The 14062-nt window shown below is 35.9% G+C and overlaps 1 protein-coding gene across 1 annotated transcript; it reads left to right on the top strand.

Annotated features, from left to right (window-relative positions):
* The first annotated feature begins 4430 nt into the window (after positions 1-4430).
* Positions 4431-9212, top strand: LOC120263727 (zinc finger CCCH domain-containing protein 62). The gene is made up of 9 exons (XM_039271703.1): positions 4431-4628; positions 4731-4840; positions 5231-5348; positions 6355-6416; positions 6531-6582; positions 6682-6787; positions 6860-6958; positions 7119-7227; positions 7730-9212. Exons 1-9 carry the CDS (start codon positions 4450-4452, stop codon positions 8341-8343), a joined length of 1449 nt encoding a protein of 482 aa, XP_039127637.1. The 5' UTR covers positions 4431-4449; the 3' UTR covers positions 8344-9212.
* The last annotated feature ends 4850 nt before the right edge of the window (positions 9213-14062 follow it).

Genomic DNA, 14062 nt, shown 5'->3' on the forward strand with positions numbered 1-14062 from the left:
CTTCTCCAGAATTTTGTTGTTCTTCATGGTTACTGCTGTGTAATATGCTTGTCAAAAGTTGTATTCTAGATGCATCTTTGTGGTTGGTGCATTTTTTCTACTTATGTACTTGAATATTTTCTTTGCATTTATTTTTATATGTACTGGTGAAGCATGGATTTGAAGGAAACAAATAGAAAGGAAAAAAAGCAGGATGGAAAAGAGCTACAAAACAACCCTGAGGCGAGGGTCGAAGAGGATCAAACTAAGGAGGGGCCATTGTGGTGGACATATCTGGCTCGCTTGCAAAGATGGCAATTTAGGGAAGTTTGAGTTTCTGATTCCCACAAAGATAAGGCTGTGTCTGATTAAGGGGAGAGACTCCTCGAGAATTGGTCTGGCCAAAATAGGGGATGCTAATGAGTTGCTGGGCCTTTTCTTTTAGAGGGGCAAGGGAGATCTAGGAGGAATCCAGAATCCTCGTTCTATCGACAAGATGGCTTCTTAGGTCTGTCGGTGCGCCAGGCCACCGAAGATGGAGCTGGAGAGGGCAAAGTAGGAAGGACAGAGTTCGTAACTTCCAGAGATTTGGCAAGGGCCAGGAAGTTCCGGTGCACCTCGTCATCCTTATCGTCAGTCCTATAGTAGACTTGATCTACTGGTGATTGACCATCCTCATCCCTCGGGGTAATCAAAGTTGCAAGTTGGTCCGTCTTATCTGGTACCAGGGACAAAAGAGAAATAATAGGCATCAGGTTTTTTGAACTGCTGACATGAGGATGCCACAGAATCTCCCTAGGAGGAGAGGGGGGAGAAGGACAGTCATTCAGATGAAAAAGTGCTCAAAGCTCTCAAGTGCATCTTCCGAACATAATTAGGCGGAATCTCTAAAGGGGGAGGCAGAGGAGTGGGTACCACAAGCTACTGTCCAGTATTCCTAAGAGGAGCTGATAAAGGGTTGGAGGAAGAGATTCTAAAGGGGACAGAAGACTCTCGAGGGTGTACCACTTGGGCTTCGTAGTGCACATTGAAGAAAAAAGGGGCTTATAAACCTTAGAGATCAGAATACAAAGGGTAAGAAAAGGGGCTAAAATCGCCTCGGGATCAGCATTAAATGAAACAACATTACAAGAATTGGAAGCATTGGGATCAACAACAATAGGAGTGGACGTATTGGGATCAACAGCAGTATAGATATGAGATTCCATAGCAATGGGTGTCTTAGAATCATCAACATCAATAGGATCAGCACTAGCTAGTAAACCTAGAACCAATCTCTATTAACTTGGGCACCTTGGGATTGGAACCAATCTTAGATCCAGACTCCACTAGATTGAGTATCTTGAGATTAACCCCATCCAAAAGAAGTGGATCCAAGGTGAATTTCACTGTCTTGGGATCTGACCCTGCATAGAGCTCGAAGAGGATAGATGAGGGTTAGGAATTGCCTCGAGATGCGAAGTGGTAGCCCCTTCCGGGATCCGCACAAGAACCATCAACTGGACCGTCATCTATGCTTCTAGATGTGGCTTGGGAGCCTCTGAGATTAGCACAACACACGTCCGATTCTCACTTAAACTTGCATTGCGATCGGTACCCACACTGGGTATAATGCCTTATTACTCTGCATGGCTCCAGTGCATGTAGACGATATCGTAGCCACGTGAGACAAAGGAGAGGTGAGTTGATGAGTAGTGATCCACTATATTTGGGTAGTCGGCGCAGATACCCAAGCGCTGATATGACTAAATGAGGGTTTGTCAGTCGGCCGAGGTAGGGCATGCTGCTCTGACTGAGCAACTAACATTTTGACAGCGGAAAAAGAGGACACACCATCAGAGCACAGATACCCCGAGGTTGATGAAGAACCTGCGATCGCAGCTCTCCTCAACAAACCAATGGTCCGACTAGGAGCATATGCTAGAGCCCGAGCCAGGGCTCGACGGCTGGCATTATATCGAGAGCAGGGCTTTATCGCTAGAGGGATAGATTCCCAGCGAGAGCGAAGCTTAATCGCAGGTGAATCAGAAGAAATCTTTAGGGCGGTTTCAATCGAAGACAACGGTAACTCTGAAGAATTCTCCACATTGGAGTCGGGGAAGCTAAGCTCAACCGCCGGTATGGGCTATAGGGAACCATGCAAGGATGAAGAAACTGTTGATGAAAAGGGTGTCCAAACTCTGGGCAACAAAGATGGGAAAATAAGAGGGCTTTACCCTTCTTGGTCGGGGTGATTGACTGTTGTGTCATGCTTAGATGAGGACCGCTGCAAGTCTGTCTCTTAGTTCGGACTCTCTTCTTTCTCGGTGACTAAGGATGAAGCTCTTCAGCCGAGGCAATGCAGTTAGCTATGAGATAATCGGCACTAAAACATTTCTGAGAGTCGGTACCTGCATTCAGTTGCCGAGTGATCCTGGTGGAGGAAGTGCATGTAAGGCGGCCGTTCACACGCAGAAAATCATCTCTTAAGCTGCTGACATCCATCCACATATGTGCATAAAAGGTTTTTGATAAAGCTTTTCAAATTTCTTAAGCAATTGCTAAATGAATATATTGCTTCATAATATCCTAAATATACATACGAATACATCGAATAGCCATCTCTTAACTTTTTGATTGTCTACATACCACTGCTCATATATATCCATCATCCTTTTTGGTAAATGATTGTGTATTTCCATAAATAAATTAGAGCTTTTTCTTTTTGGTAATATGCATCCCTATAATTTGAGACCATATAGAGTTGACTTAACTCCAAAAGTTTTAGAGTTTGATTTACCCATGGTGCTGAATTTTAACCTTACTCTATCTATATAAGTTTCAATTTGAGAAAAATACTTTTTATTCTTATGAATCATTTCAATAAATTTGTATGCAGTAAGTACAACCATCAATTATAAGAATAGGAGTGGGGAGGGCAAGGATTCAAATCCTTTCACCGATAATATTTTCATGCACTATACACTTGGCGCTAGTACTGTTTATGTATTGTTCACGGGTATAGATGCGGCTTCTCTATGGGAGAAATAGTGGTTTCATCCCTCCAGGATTGCAGGGCTGGGAGATTTTTCTAAGACGTCTGTAAGTCACTATAACTGGTGTATCTCCATAAATGTTTGTCCCTTTGACAATCTCTTAAATTTGGATGAGGGCACTTGTCACCTATTAGTCAAAAACTAACTAACTAACTAACTTTTTAACTATTAATCCTGCAATCAAGGATCCTAATTTATGGGATCCGCTGTCTAAAAAAAAAATTCTATGAGATCAAAGTATAGAATATCTCAACAGGCTGTATAAGTAATATTAATGAAATTCATCGAAAATCTTGATCTTGGTAAACCAAGCAACTAACCTTTTCATCAAACAAAGATAACATTGGTCACACAAAATATAATGGTTTCACTTTTGTATACAGAAGTTGGGAGAAAATGACAAAGAATTCAAAAGTTTTTCTTGCTGCATTATTAGGATAACAAAATCGATTGCTAATGCCAATGGGTGGTGATAAATACTTCGTCATAAATTAAAATAATATTATTATTTTAATTAAAAAAATTATTTAGTAGGCACTAAATATTCAAACGTGCTAGGGTTTTTGTATCTCCCTATCGAAGTCAAAGATATCATTTGCATAATTTTAAGAGACAAGTTTGGATTTGGGAGCAAAATGAACTATTTAATTATAGACAATTATAGTAATGCAATCGAAAATTGTTTTGGTATTCTATATGTTCAAGACAGAAAAATTCAAATACATGACCAAATCTGTAACCTTCATTAGTAGACTTGTTTAATTCTATGTATTTCCTAATGATGAGATGGAATTTAGAGATCAATTTAGCTCATTTTTAAAACATTGGAGAGTTGCATATTAAGATGGCTTAGACCAATCAAATTACTCTGGTTAGAGGTAGCGTCACATTACAAATATAATATGAGTTTTAAGATTATTAGTGGTAAAATAAATATCTAAATAACAGTAATATGATTCTTGTAGAAGCAATATTATATTTTAATTTTTCACTACATATAATAATCTTCTTATGCGTATAAAAAAAATAAAAATTTGTACATATTTATCAAAAAAATATAAAAATAAAAATGAGACTACCCACAATGTTATAAAAAACACAACCTATTTTTCCCCAAATTGGATTTTACAACATACATTCATCCAATGTGGTTTTTGGCTATTCTTTTTTCAAAAATTTAAATGAAATTCCGAAGTATATTGGCTTTGAGGAACAAAGGAAATGATATTGCCTATTATACATATAATTTTTTTTATGACTTTCAAAAAGATTAAAAAAACACAAAAAAAGGAGAAGTAACCGTTGAGAATACAAAATAAATTAATAAAAAACATTTTGAATTCGGATTTTGCAGACCCGTTAAAGATCCGTTTAGAGCCCTGCATAAAAAACATTTGGAATTCACCGACAAAGAAAAGGACAAAAAACACAAAAGATGGTTCCTGCGGTTGATTCGAAGAACAAGAAGCAGCCGATCATCTCCATCCCTTCTTCTCCGGAGCTGAAATCCTCTTCGATTGATGATGAAAACGAAGAATCCCAAGAAGAAGACGATGGAGAAGTTTCCGAAGATGAATATGTTGACGATACCGATCGAGATTGGGAGGATTCGAGGTTTTCTCTTCTTCTTTTATCCATAAATTTAATGAAAAGATTTGATGATCGTCAGTGTTTTTGGTTCCAATTTTGTTGATTTTTGAGGTTGTTAATGGGCAGCATTGGTGAGGACGACGACGATGAAGACGACGACGACGATGATGATGATGTCTCTAGTGGCTCTGTTGCTGTGGAGGATCCATGCGAAAGGGTCATCGACCTTCTTAAAAGTATCCATCCCAAACTCTCTATTTAGGTTTGAATGTTTTAGTTTTGGTTTAAAGAATCAATCTTCCTATGCATGTGTTTGTTTCTGAAAAATGAAGGATTTGAATGGGCTCTTTGGAGTTAATTCCTTTTTGCCCTTTTTCTATATTTCTTTTTCATGTTATAATGATACTTTTATTACTTAATCCAACAAATAGGACACAGTGAATGAATGGAAAAGCTCATTTTCTAGTTACAATTATTAAAAGCAGAATATTGGATGATTTAAGGATGCAAGCCATTCTTTTGTATGCAAAATTGGTCTTGCCCAGTGATTTTAACAGAAATGAATAAATAAAACTCATGAGCTGCAATTTTTACATTTTTGTTCTATGAATGTCGATGTTCTTTAGGAAAGAAAAGTCTGGATGTTTTGAAGCTTGATCAGTGCAAAGCCTATTTGAGAAAGCATTCTCTTAGATTGAGTGGGACTAAAGCTGCTTGCATTGAAAGAATTCAGGAATATTGGAGGTTAGTTGTTTATGTTGTTTGTATGTGCCGTACATTTGTTTATATTGGCTTGATTTTTTCTTATCAGATGATCTCTGAAACTTATATGTGGCTCCATTAGTAATTACAAAAGCAAAAGATGTTAAACATGGGATGTTATACACGCACTATGTTAGTAAATCTCATGAATGTATGAGATGTCTATATCTAATCTCTTAGTCAGACCACAATAGTGGCATTTTTGATGGGTTATTCAGCCCCAAAGACAAATACTTTGAGTATTCTAGGATAGGAATCTACTTACAAGATGTTCATAGCCAACCTCTTAGACCACAATAATGGCATTTTGTGAAATAGTGCAACTTCATTGATGGTACTTTAGGCAGCAGATTTCAATCTTAAACTCAAAAAAGTATATGAAGCTGCAAGACATGGGCGAGAATTTTTTCCTATCAATAGTCTAACACTGTTCATCAGATTTGGACTAATATATAAGTCATAGTGGCTCTATGAAACTATGCATTAATATTGGTATTTTTGCACTGACTTTCGCAAGCCTTGGCGGTGAAAGGAGATCTAATAAGAGTTTCTGATACACTATGTGCATCGGGAAGCTTTAGTGGAGATATAAAATGACATATTATTTCGTATTACACTGTGATCATATAATATGGTTACAAGGCTTTCTAAGAGCAATACAATCAGTAAATTTAGATGGTTCCATATATATATATATATATTGGGATCCACAAATTACATGACTAACATCCTTGTCCTTTTACTGCTTGATTTTTTATTAGATTAGCAAACTCTGCTACATACTAGACAATGCTAATTTCTTTTTTGATTCATCAAAGAGATTGCTACAAATTAACCTTTTTCTTTGGTACCTAATCAACTATACTCATTAACTGAGATACTGCCTTTATTGGAATTACAAGACTATATGGCATCTTCATGAATAGCAAGAGAAAGCAGAGTGTCCAATTTTTTTCCTAATTTCACTTTATACTGCCAAGTCTTTTAGGATGAAAGACGGAAACGGTGAATTGCAGTATCCAAAGTCATCATTTGTTATTGATTGTACAGGTATAGTTCATCATCTTACATTTTTCTAGTTTTAAGAATTATCATCATTCCTTTGAGTGAGGCTTTGGTAACATCATTGAAAGAAAAGATTTCATGTTTTTATTTGATTTGCAGGTGATGTATGTAAAGGCGATGTTGTCCTGTTCAGGCAGAAAATTTATAGCAAGTCTGTTGTAATTTTGTGCTACTGTGTGTTGAGGGATATTCCTTCAATTATCTATTGTTCTTTATTTCTCGAAAAGAAATAACTGGCATTTTAATATAGATTTGACAAAGTTACAAGGGGTGCGAAGGTCATTGGCAAAAGAATTGTTGCTGGGAGAATTGTGAAAGAAAGTTATGGTTCAGCCAAGCAGCAGCATACCTTTACTGTAAGACCAGTCTTGCTGTAAATGTGTATGGTTTCTCTCCTTGACTGATTTTTATTTTTGATTTAATTTTAGGTGGAAGTATTATGGAGTGAAGGAAAGCAAGCATTGGCTCCATTATTTCCATTGCTTGTGAAAGGACGGAACCTTTATAGATTGAAAACATTTAGACAGGTAAACATTAGTTGAATTTAATCTGCTGACCATTTTTTTTTATCAAGTTCAGGTAGACTTACTTTAAATAAGCATCTTCAAGTTGCTCTACAACACATGTTATGTGATAGCTAAATTCCTTTTATGTTGCTAAAATTTTGTACTATGTTGCTCTTTTTAGCCTTGGAATGATGAAGCAGAGAGAGCTAAGGTTTTAGACGAGAAGCACAAGAGAGGAGCTGCAGCAAGGCATGTCAGAGCCATTGCGAGAGGGAACAATGCAAAAAAAGGTACATAATTTTCTGTTACGGAAATATTATCTGTCCATACATTTCTGAGTACATCAGATTAGTCTATAGTTTGTTTGGCATTTAGGGAAATACTGCACATCCAAATAAAAAGCCCTGTGGTTGTACAACAAAATTGCATTGCTTAGACAAACAAAACATTTCTCCAGAATTCCCAAAATATGGTGTCTACAGTTCAAAATTTACAAAAAATAATTTCAGATCCATACATGGTTTCTTTTATTGTTAGCTATCACATATCTGGTTAAATTTTTCAGAAGATTTCAACTTTAACTTTAGTATCTTCCCCTTGTTTTTTTTAATTATTTTTTTATTTTTTTATTTTGCCACCACAATGTGATTATTAATTATTGTGCATGACAGAAAGGGCTATATTATCTGCTGATTACTGAACAATAAATCCATTATTCCCAATCTTGCTCAAACAGGAAAAACAATAATCACGACTTATCCATATACCCGTCTGTGGTACTCCTTGAATCAGGTTTGAAGCGGCAGATAAATTGCTCAACTAAAGGAGAGCCTCATAATAAGAGACAGAGGAAAGCAGAAATCATGCCAGGTAGACCAAAGTGTAAACCAAATAATTACTGTGAAACAGCTCCAGTTTACTGTCATGGGATGGCCAAGGAATATAAAACAAGATTTCCTGGTTGGTTGACATCTGGAATTCCAACAGAAACCTATCAAACAGGAAGTGAGCCTACACTGTTTTGTGCTTCTTCCATTTCATCCATGCATGAGAAGGCTGAGAAGATCAGTAACAAAAGGTTTCCTGACTCATCAACATCTGTTTTGCGGGAAAAAACCAATCATCATCATGGAAGTGAGATTTATAATCTGTTCAGTGCTCCTTCCTTTAACAATAAAAAAGCTCCAGCAAACAGTCATGGGAATGCCAAGGACTGGATTACAAAATATCCTGTTTCATCATCATCTGGCCTTTCAAATGAAACCTATCCTTATGGAAGCGAGATTCATACGCAGATTCGTGCTACATGTGGCATTAATATGAATGCCAAGAAAGTCAGCGACACAAGCTCTACTGCTTTGTCATCTTCTGATTTTTTGAAGGAAAGCCCATCATCATGGAACTGAGATTCAGAGTATACAGTTTCGTGCTCCGTCTTTGCACCATGAAATGGCTCTGGCCAACAGCCATGGGAATCAGAACTGGAAAATGAAATTTCCTGGTTTATTATCTGCTCTTTGGAAGGAACCTTGTCATCATGAAAGTGAGATTTCTACGCAGTTCCATGCTCCATCATTTCACGATGGAGCCCATAATCATGGAAGTGATATTCATTATACACAGATTCATGCTCCATCCTTTCACCATGGAACAGCTCGAGTTAACAACATTCCCTGGAAGGCTAAAAAGATGCGGAACAGAAGATTTCCTTGTTCATCACCGTCATCTGGTCTTTTGAAAGAAATCCGTTATCATGAAGAAGACAGTAGTCATGCACAATATCGAGCTCCATCCCTTAACCATGAGACATCTCAAACAAACAACCATTCGAGGGAGATTGTTCATGGACGATATCATGCAAATAGCAATAGGAAGGCAAAGAAGGCCCGGTACACTACATTTCTTGGTTCATGATCAACTAGTGTTACGAAAGAAATGCATCATCATGGAAGCTAGCTGATACAAAGTTTAGTAATACTTCTTCCCTTGACTATCTACCCGTCAATGCTGATTACAATGTTTACAACAAGTCTCAGATTGAATACTGGAACTCAGGATATGAATTACCTCCATTACTGCAATTTTCTGGCTCGAGGAAGTGATGTTCGTAGGTCTAGGCTCTGACCTCCAATTAAGAGCTCAGGCTGTAGATGAATGGGGGGAGTTTTTGCAGTTTCAGCTCCAAAACTTTGATTAATTTTCTTCTTTTGTATTGTCAAGGCTCTGAATACTAATTTTAGTGCAATGTTATCACTGAAAATGTTTGTTTCTTCTACTGATAGCTGCTACGTGCCATATTGTTTAGCTTGCATAAATTACATATTTGGCGCTAGCGCCATTGGGAAGTGCTTCGCATCTAGTGGTGTAATTTGGGCCGTGTTGCAAACCGCAAGTCTGGGACCAGTGGTGTAATTTGTTTAGCTTGCATAAATTACATATTTGGCGCTAGCGCCATTGGGAAGTGCTTCGCATCTAGTGGTGTAATTTGGGCCGTGTTGCAAACCGCAAGTCTGGGACCAGTGGCTTATAAATGTGGACAACCATTGTATCAGTGGCGTGCGCAGAACCAATGATTGATTATCGTGCTGTGCATAGGAATGGGGGTGGGGCGGGGAATCCCTGTTCCCCGCGGGGCCCCGCCCGACGGGCGGATTCCCGAAACTCCATGCAGTGAGGCGGGGAAAAAAATTCCTCCCGCCTGCGGGCGAGGGCGGGGAATGATCTCCCGCCCGCTCCCCACAGGAGCCGTGGGGAATCCCTGAGGGATTCACAAAGAATATATTATATATTTTTTTAATATATTTATTAAAGATTATTTCAACGATTAACATAATATTATATATATATAATCAATAAATATTTATTTGTTAATATTTTTTTAGTTATTATTATGGAACTCACGATTATTTCATACTGAAACTTATTAACTATTTAAATTTATATATTTCATTAAAACATATTTATTTAATAAAAATCTTAAATTATTTTTAATAAAAATTATTATATAGTATATCTAAAAAAATTAAAAATTCAAACTTCTAATTTTCAAATTTCTAATATTCATAAAAACTAATTATTTATTTAATTTAAATGAATTGGATAATTAGGTAATTGTAATTTGTCTAGATTTTTTTATTCAAATATCCTTGTGTTTGCTACATATAAGCATTATATTTTTTTATTCAAATATTCATTTGTCTAGATTTTTTCATCATACATTATATTTTTTATTTTTAATTGTATATAAGCATCTTTAGCGTGTAATATAAATCGCATTAGAAATATTATAGTTATTTATAGAAAATTTTTTTATATTAATGTTTTGGGCAGGGGATTCCCCGTGAAGTGGGATCCTCGGGGAGTGAGCGGGGAGGATTTTTTTCCCGTGGGAAATTTTAACGGGAATCCCGCCTGGAGAGCGGGGATGGGGATGGGGATCCCATTCCCCGCCCGCCCGCCCCACCCCACCCCCATTCCTAGCTGTGGTGCCCTCATCCAAGGACAAAGACTCGGGTGAGACTCTAGTGACACAATAAGATTATTTTTCTTTAATTGTTGAGTCACTAAAAATAGGCTTAATTTACCTTATGATTCTAACCAAACACCCAATGTTGTTATCAATATTTTTTGGGCAACATTTAATTATTAGATAAATCATAATTATATTTAATAATTATTTTTTAAAAAAACAATTATTAATATTTATAAATAATTATTATTAAGTAAAAGGTAAAAACTGATTTCAAACTTCTAAACTTTAATTTAAGTATCTTAACCTCCAATTAAACATACAGTGTTTCAAGGTATTGGTAAATAATTTAGTACTTTTATGGAGCTTAGTTTATTTGAGTATTCAAGTTATAGGTTGTTGATCTTGGAAATGTTTAATGAAATTTTGTTAGGCCAAGACTATGCTAATTAATATATGCCACCTCAGCACCATCTTCGCCAATGCAATGTGATTCACTGATCCATTCTCCTACTCCACCACATATTATACTGTGTTACTCTAATTATGTTGGAGATTCCAATGCTCTAATTTGATAATGCATGTTAGAATATGTTTATTGTATTGAGTCAAGATCGTTTGATTTTATATTAATTTATTTATTTTTAATTAAAACTTCTTTAATATTATGTTATAGGGGCAAGTTATGAAAAACATGGAAAGTTAGCTACATGAGTTATAATACTTAAAAAATTTTAAGAACACAACAAACATACATGAAATTGGTGGCATATAGGTTGAATTCAGTGCAAGAGAATTTTATTATTTTCCCTAAAAAATAGCTATATCAAATTGATGGTTGGGATGTGACTCAGCAGTAGTGGCCCTCGAGCTCAACTAATAACCTACACGAGGAGCACAAGCCATATAATTTAATATTTCGTTTTATTTTATTATGATCCAAATCATTAAATAGATGAGTCCTACTTAATGTATTTATAAAGAACATCTAGAAAACAATGACTTGAGCTTAGAGGACATCAATTCATAATTTATTTCCGTTTGGATTTTGAATACAGATAAAATTAATCAAGAGGATAAAATAAAATAAATTTATTTTTATTAATTTGTGATGTACTTATAATAGATAAATTTCTCTAATTTTTTCCTCCATTGAATATCTTTAGAAAATTACATGGGTAGTTAGTATAATAATATTATTTTAAATTATTTCAAAGAGTGACAAAAGCTCACACCTGATGCTATTGGAGTGCGGTTGACCTAAACCTCTAATATTGAATCAAGAGAGTTGACTAATGAAAGCCTAAATCAGAGAACAAACATTTAGTTCAATAAATTTTTGTATTTTTTTTAACATGAAGTTGATAATATTTAATATATGGTTGACATAACCATTATATCCCAACAAGTAAGTGAGAAGAAAATTGTGGCCTCCAGGCAATAATTTGCTCTCACGGAATTATATATTTAGAAAGTTTTATACATAATACATATGATAATGTGCTAATATAGAAGCCAAGTATAATATCTGTACCATCTCCAAATCCACAAGACATAGAAGAATTTGTAGTACTAATTCATGAGTAGTCTTTATAAACCTAACCAAAAAAAAGTAAATACTAAATTAACTTTTGGTTATTTTCATAAGTATCAACAACTTATGAGGTATACTGCATATTAACACATTTCTTCTTTTATAGTTTAGAGGATAACAAGATTTTCCTTGTTCCATTTATTTGGTATAACTAAGTATTGTCAATATTCTTACAATATTACTTACTACTCACTAACTACATCTTTTGGACTTTATTTTGATGATGACTATATATTTATCTTAGTACTCAATTTATTAGATAGTTTATTTTGTAAGTTTATTTTCGTTAATTCTATATTTTATAATTGTTAAAAATATCTCTAGAACCATCACATGAATATTAAGTTAACACTTAAATGTTGATTAGGCACTTTTAAAAACCCAAAAGGTTAGAATTTTTTATTTTATTTTATTTTATTTTATTTTTTGGGAGAGAGCTACATAATAGCTATTTATTAAAAGGAAAAAGCTAATACAAAGAGTTCACAAGAAAGATTACAAAATAAATTGTAGAAAAAAGCAAAACAAAGACAATAACTACAAAGCAAACACAACAGAAAAGAGCAACAACAAACTAAAAAGAAAGACCCATTTTGGACACCATCTTCATAATCCATTTCGGTTTCTCCATTCCCTAATGAAATAGAGATAATTTGAGTGGCCTTAATGCCCTGATTAGCAAGATCCACAGCAAATTTGTTCCAAGAGAGAGAGGAATGAGATCAATTTGTGCATCTTGAAAATTAGCCAAACAGTTCCTAATTTCATTAAGCGTGTTGTGAGCCCTCCATTGGATTAATTCTTCATTGCAGTTGAAAATCCCCCACATCTCCCTCGAACTGGTGAAAATGTTGGAACAACAAGCCTTCTTTTCTCTGAGTTTCAGTAAAGCAAAGAGGAGAGAATTGGCCTCCATCTCAAGACAGGTAGTATACTCCAAAGGATATGAACCTGCAAGGACAATGTTTAAGTCAGAATCGACTATGAAAAAACTAGCTCCCCCTTTACCTGTCCCTTCATTCCATACAGCCGATGAAAAGGTCCCCATTGCACCCAAATGAGGCCGGTTCTGCATATAAAAGCTAATAAATTGGAAATTACTGGTGTAAAACAAAAACTCTTTAGAATGGGCGATGGCATTGAGAGCGATTTGATGAAGTTCACAAGACAATACTCTCCTTACCTGTTGGTAAATCGCATGGTCCTGATGGTCTGAATGTGGAATTTTCCAAATTTTTCTGGGAGGACCTAGGTGACAATCTGTTTGCTGCTGTAAATCATTTTTTCCACCATGCCGTGATGCCCAAAGCTTGGGGTAAGACTTACATTGTATTAATCCCAAAGAAAGAGCACCCAAACTAGTTAGGGAAGTGGATCTCAGATTTCTCAACATTCGGCTTTTGCCCAGCAAGCTGGGAGTAGATGTTAAGGCACATCTTGATATTTCTAGCAGACTTTCTAGATGCAGTAGAGATAATGAGCAAATCATCAGCATACATGAGGTGATTGAAATCATGTCTCATATTGCAATTAAAACCAGGTATCAGATTGAGCTTCTTGGTATAATTGAGAATGGCAGTTAAATTTTGGGCAACCAAAATTAAAAGGTAAGGGGAAAGAGGATCCCCTTGCCTTAACCCATGGGAGGGAAAAAACCATTCAGAAGGGCTGCCATTGATTAGAAAAGACAAAGAGGTGGCTTTCAGGCAAGTCTCAATATACGAAACCCAGATGCTAGGAAATCCATCTTAACTAAAGTTGCAAGAATAACATCCCAGTGAATAGTATCATAAGCTTTTTCAATGTCTACTTTGATTAACATCCTAGGGGGGTTAGATCTATCCTGGTTGATAGTATGAACAATTTCATGAGTAGAAATGATATTATCCACATGCGTCCTCCTCGGGACAAAACCGCATTGCTCTCTATCAACCAGGGAGTCAATGACACTCTTAAGATGATTGGCTAAAAACATTGCATAGAGAAATGGGACGATAGTCTGAAGAAAATTGAGAAAATTGAGAAAGACCATCAGATGCTTGTAGATCAACTTGAAGAAGCT

Source organism: Dioscorea cayenensis, chromosome 6, assembly GCF_009730915.1.
Source record: "Dioscorea cayenensis subsp. rotundata cultivar TDr96_F1 chromosome 6, TDr96_F1_v2_PseudoChromosome.rev07_lg8_w22 25.fasta, whole genome shotgun sequence".
Taxonomy (NCBI): Eukaryota; Viridiplantae; Streptophyta; class Magnoliopsida; order Dioscoreales; family Dioscoreaceae; genus Dioscorea; species Dioscorea cayenensis.

What these genes read in the sequence shown, in the direction of transcription:
- LOC120263727 (XM_039271703.1), top strand. Translation starts at nt 4,450, where the DNA reads ATGGTTCCTGCGGTTGATTCGAAGAACAAGAAGCAGCCGATCATCTCC. An exon ending in GGTCATCGACCTTCTTAAAA is followed by an intron (nt 4,841 to 5,230) that starts GTATCCATCCCA and finishes GATGTTCTTTAG; the next exon opens with GAAAGAAAAGTCTGGATGTT. An exon ending in GATTGAAAACATTTAGACAG is followed by an intron (nt 6,959 to 7,118) that starts GTAAACATTAGT and finishes TGCTCTTTTTAG; the next exon opens with CCTTGGAATGATGAAGCAGA.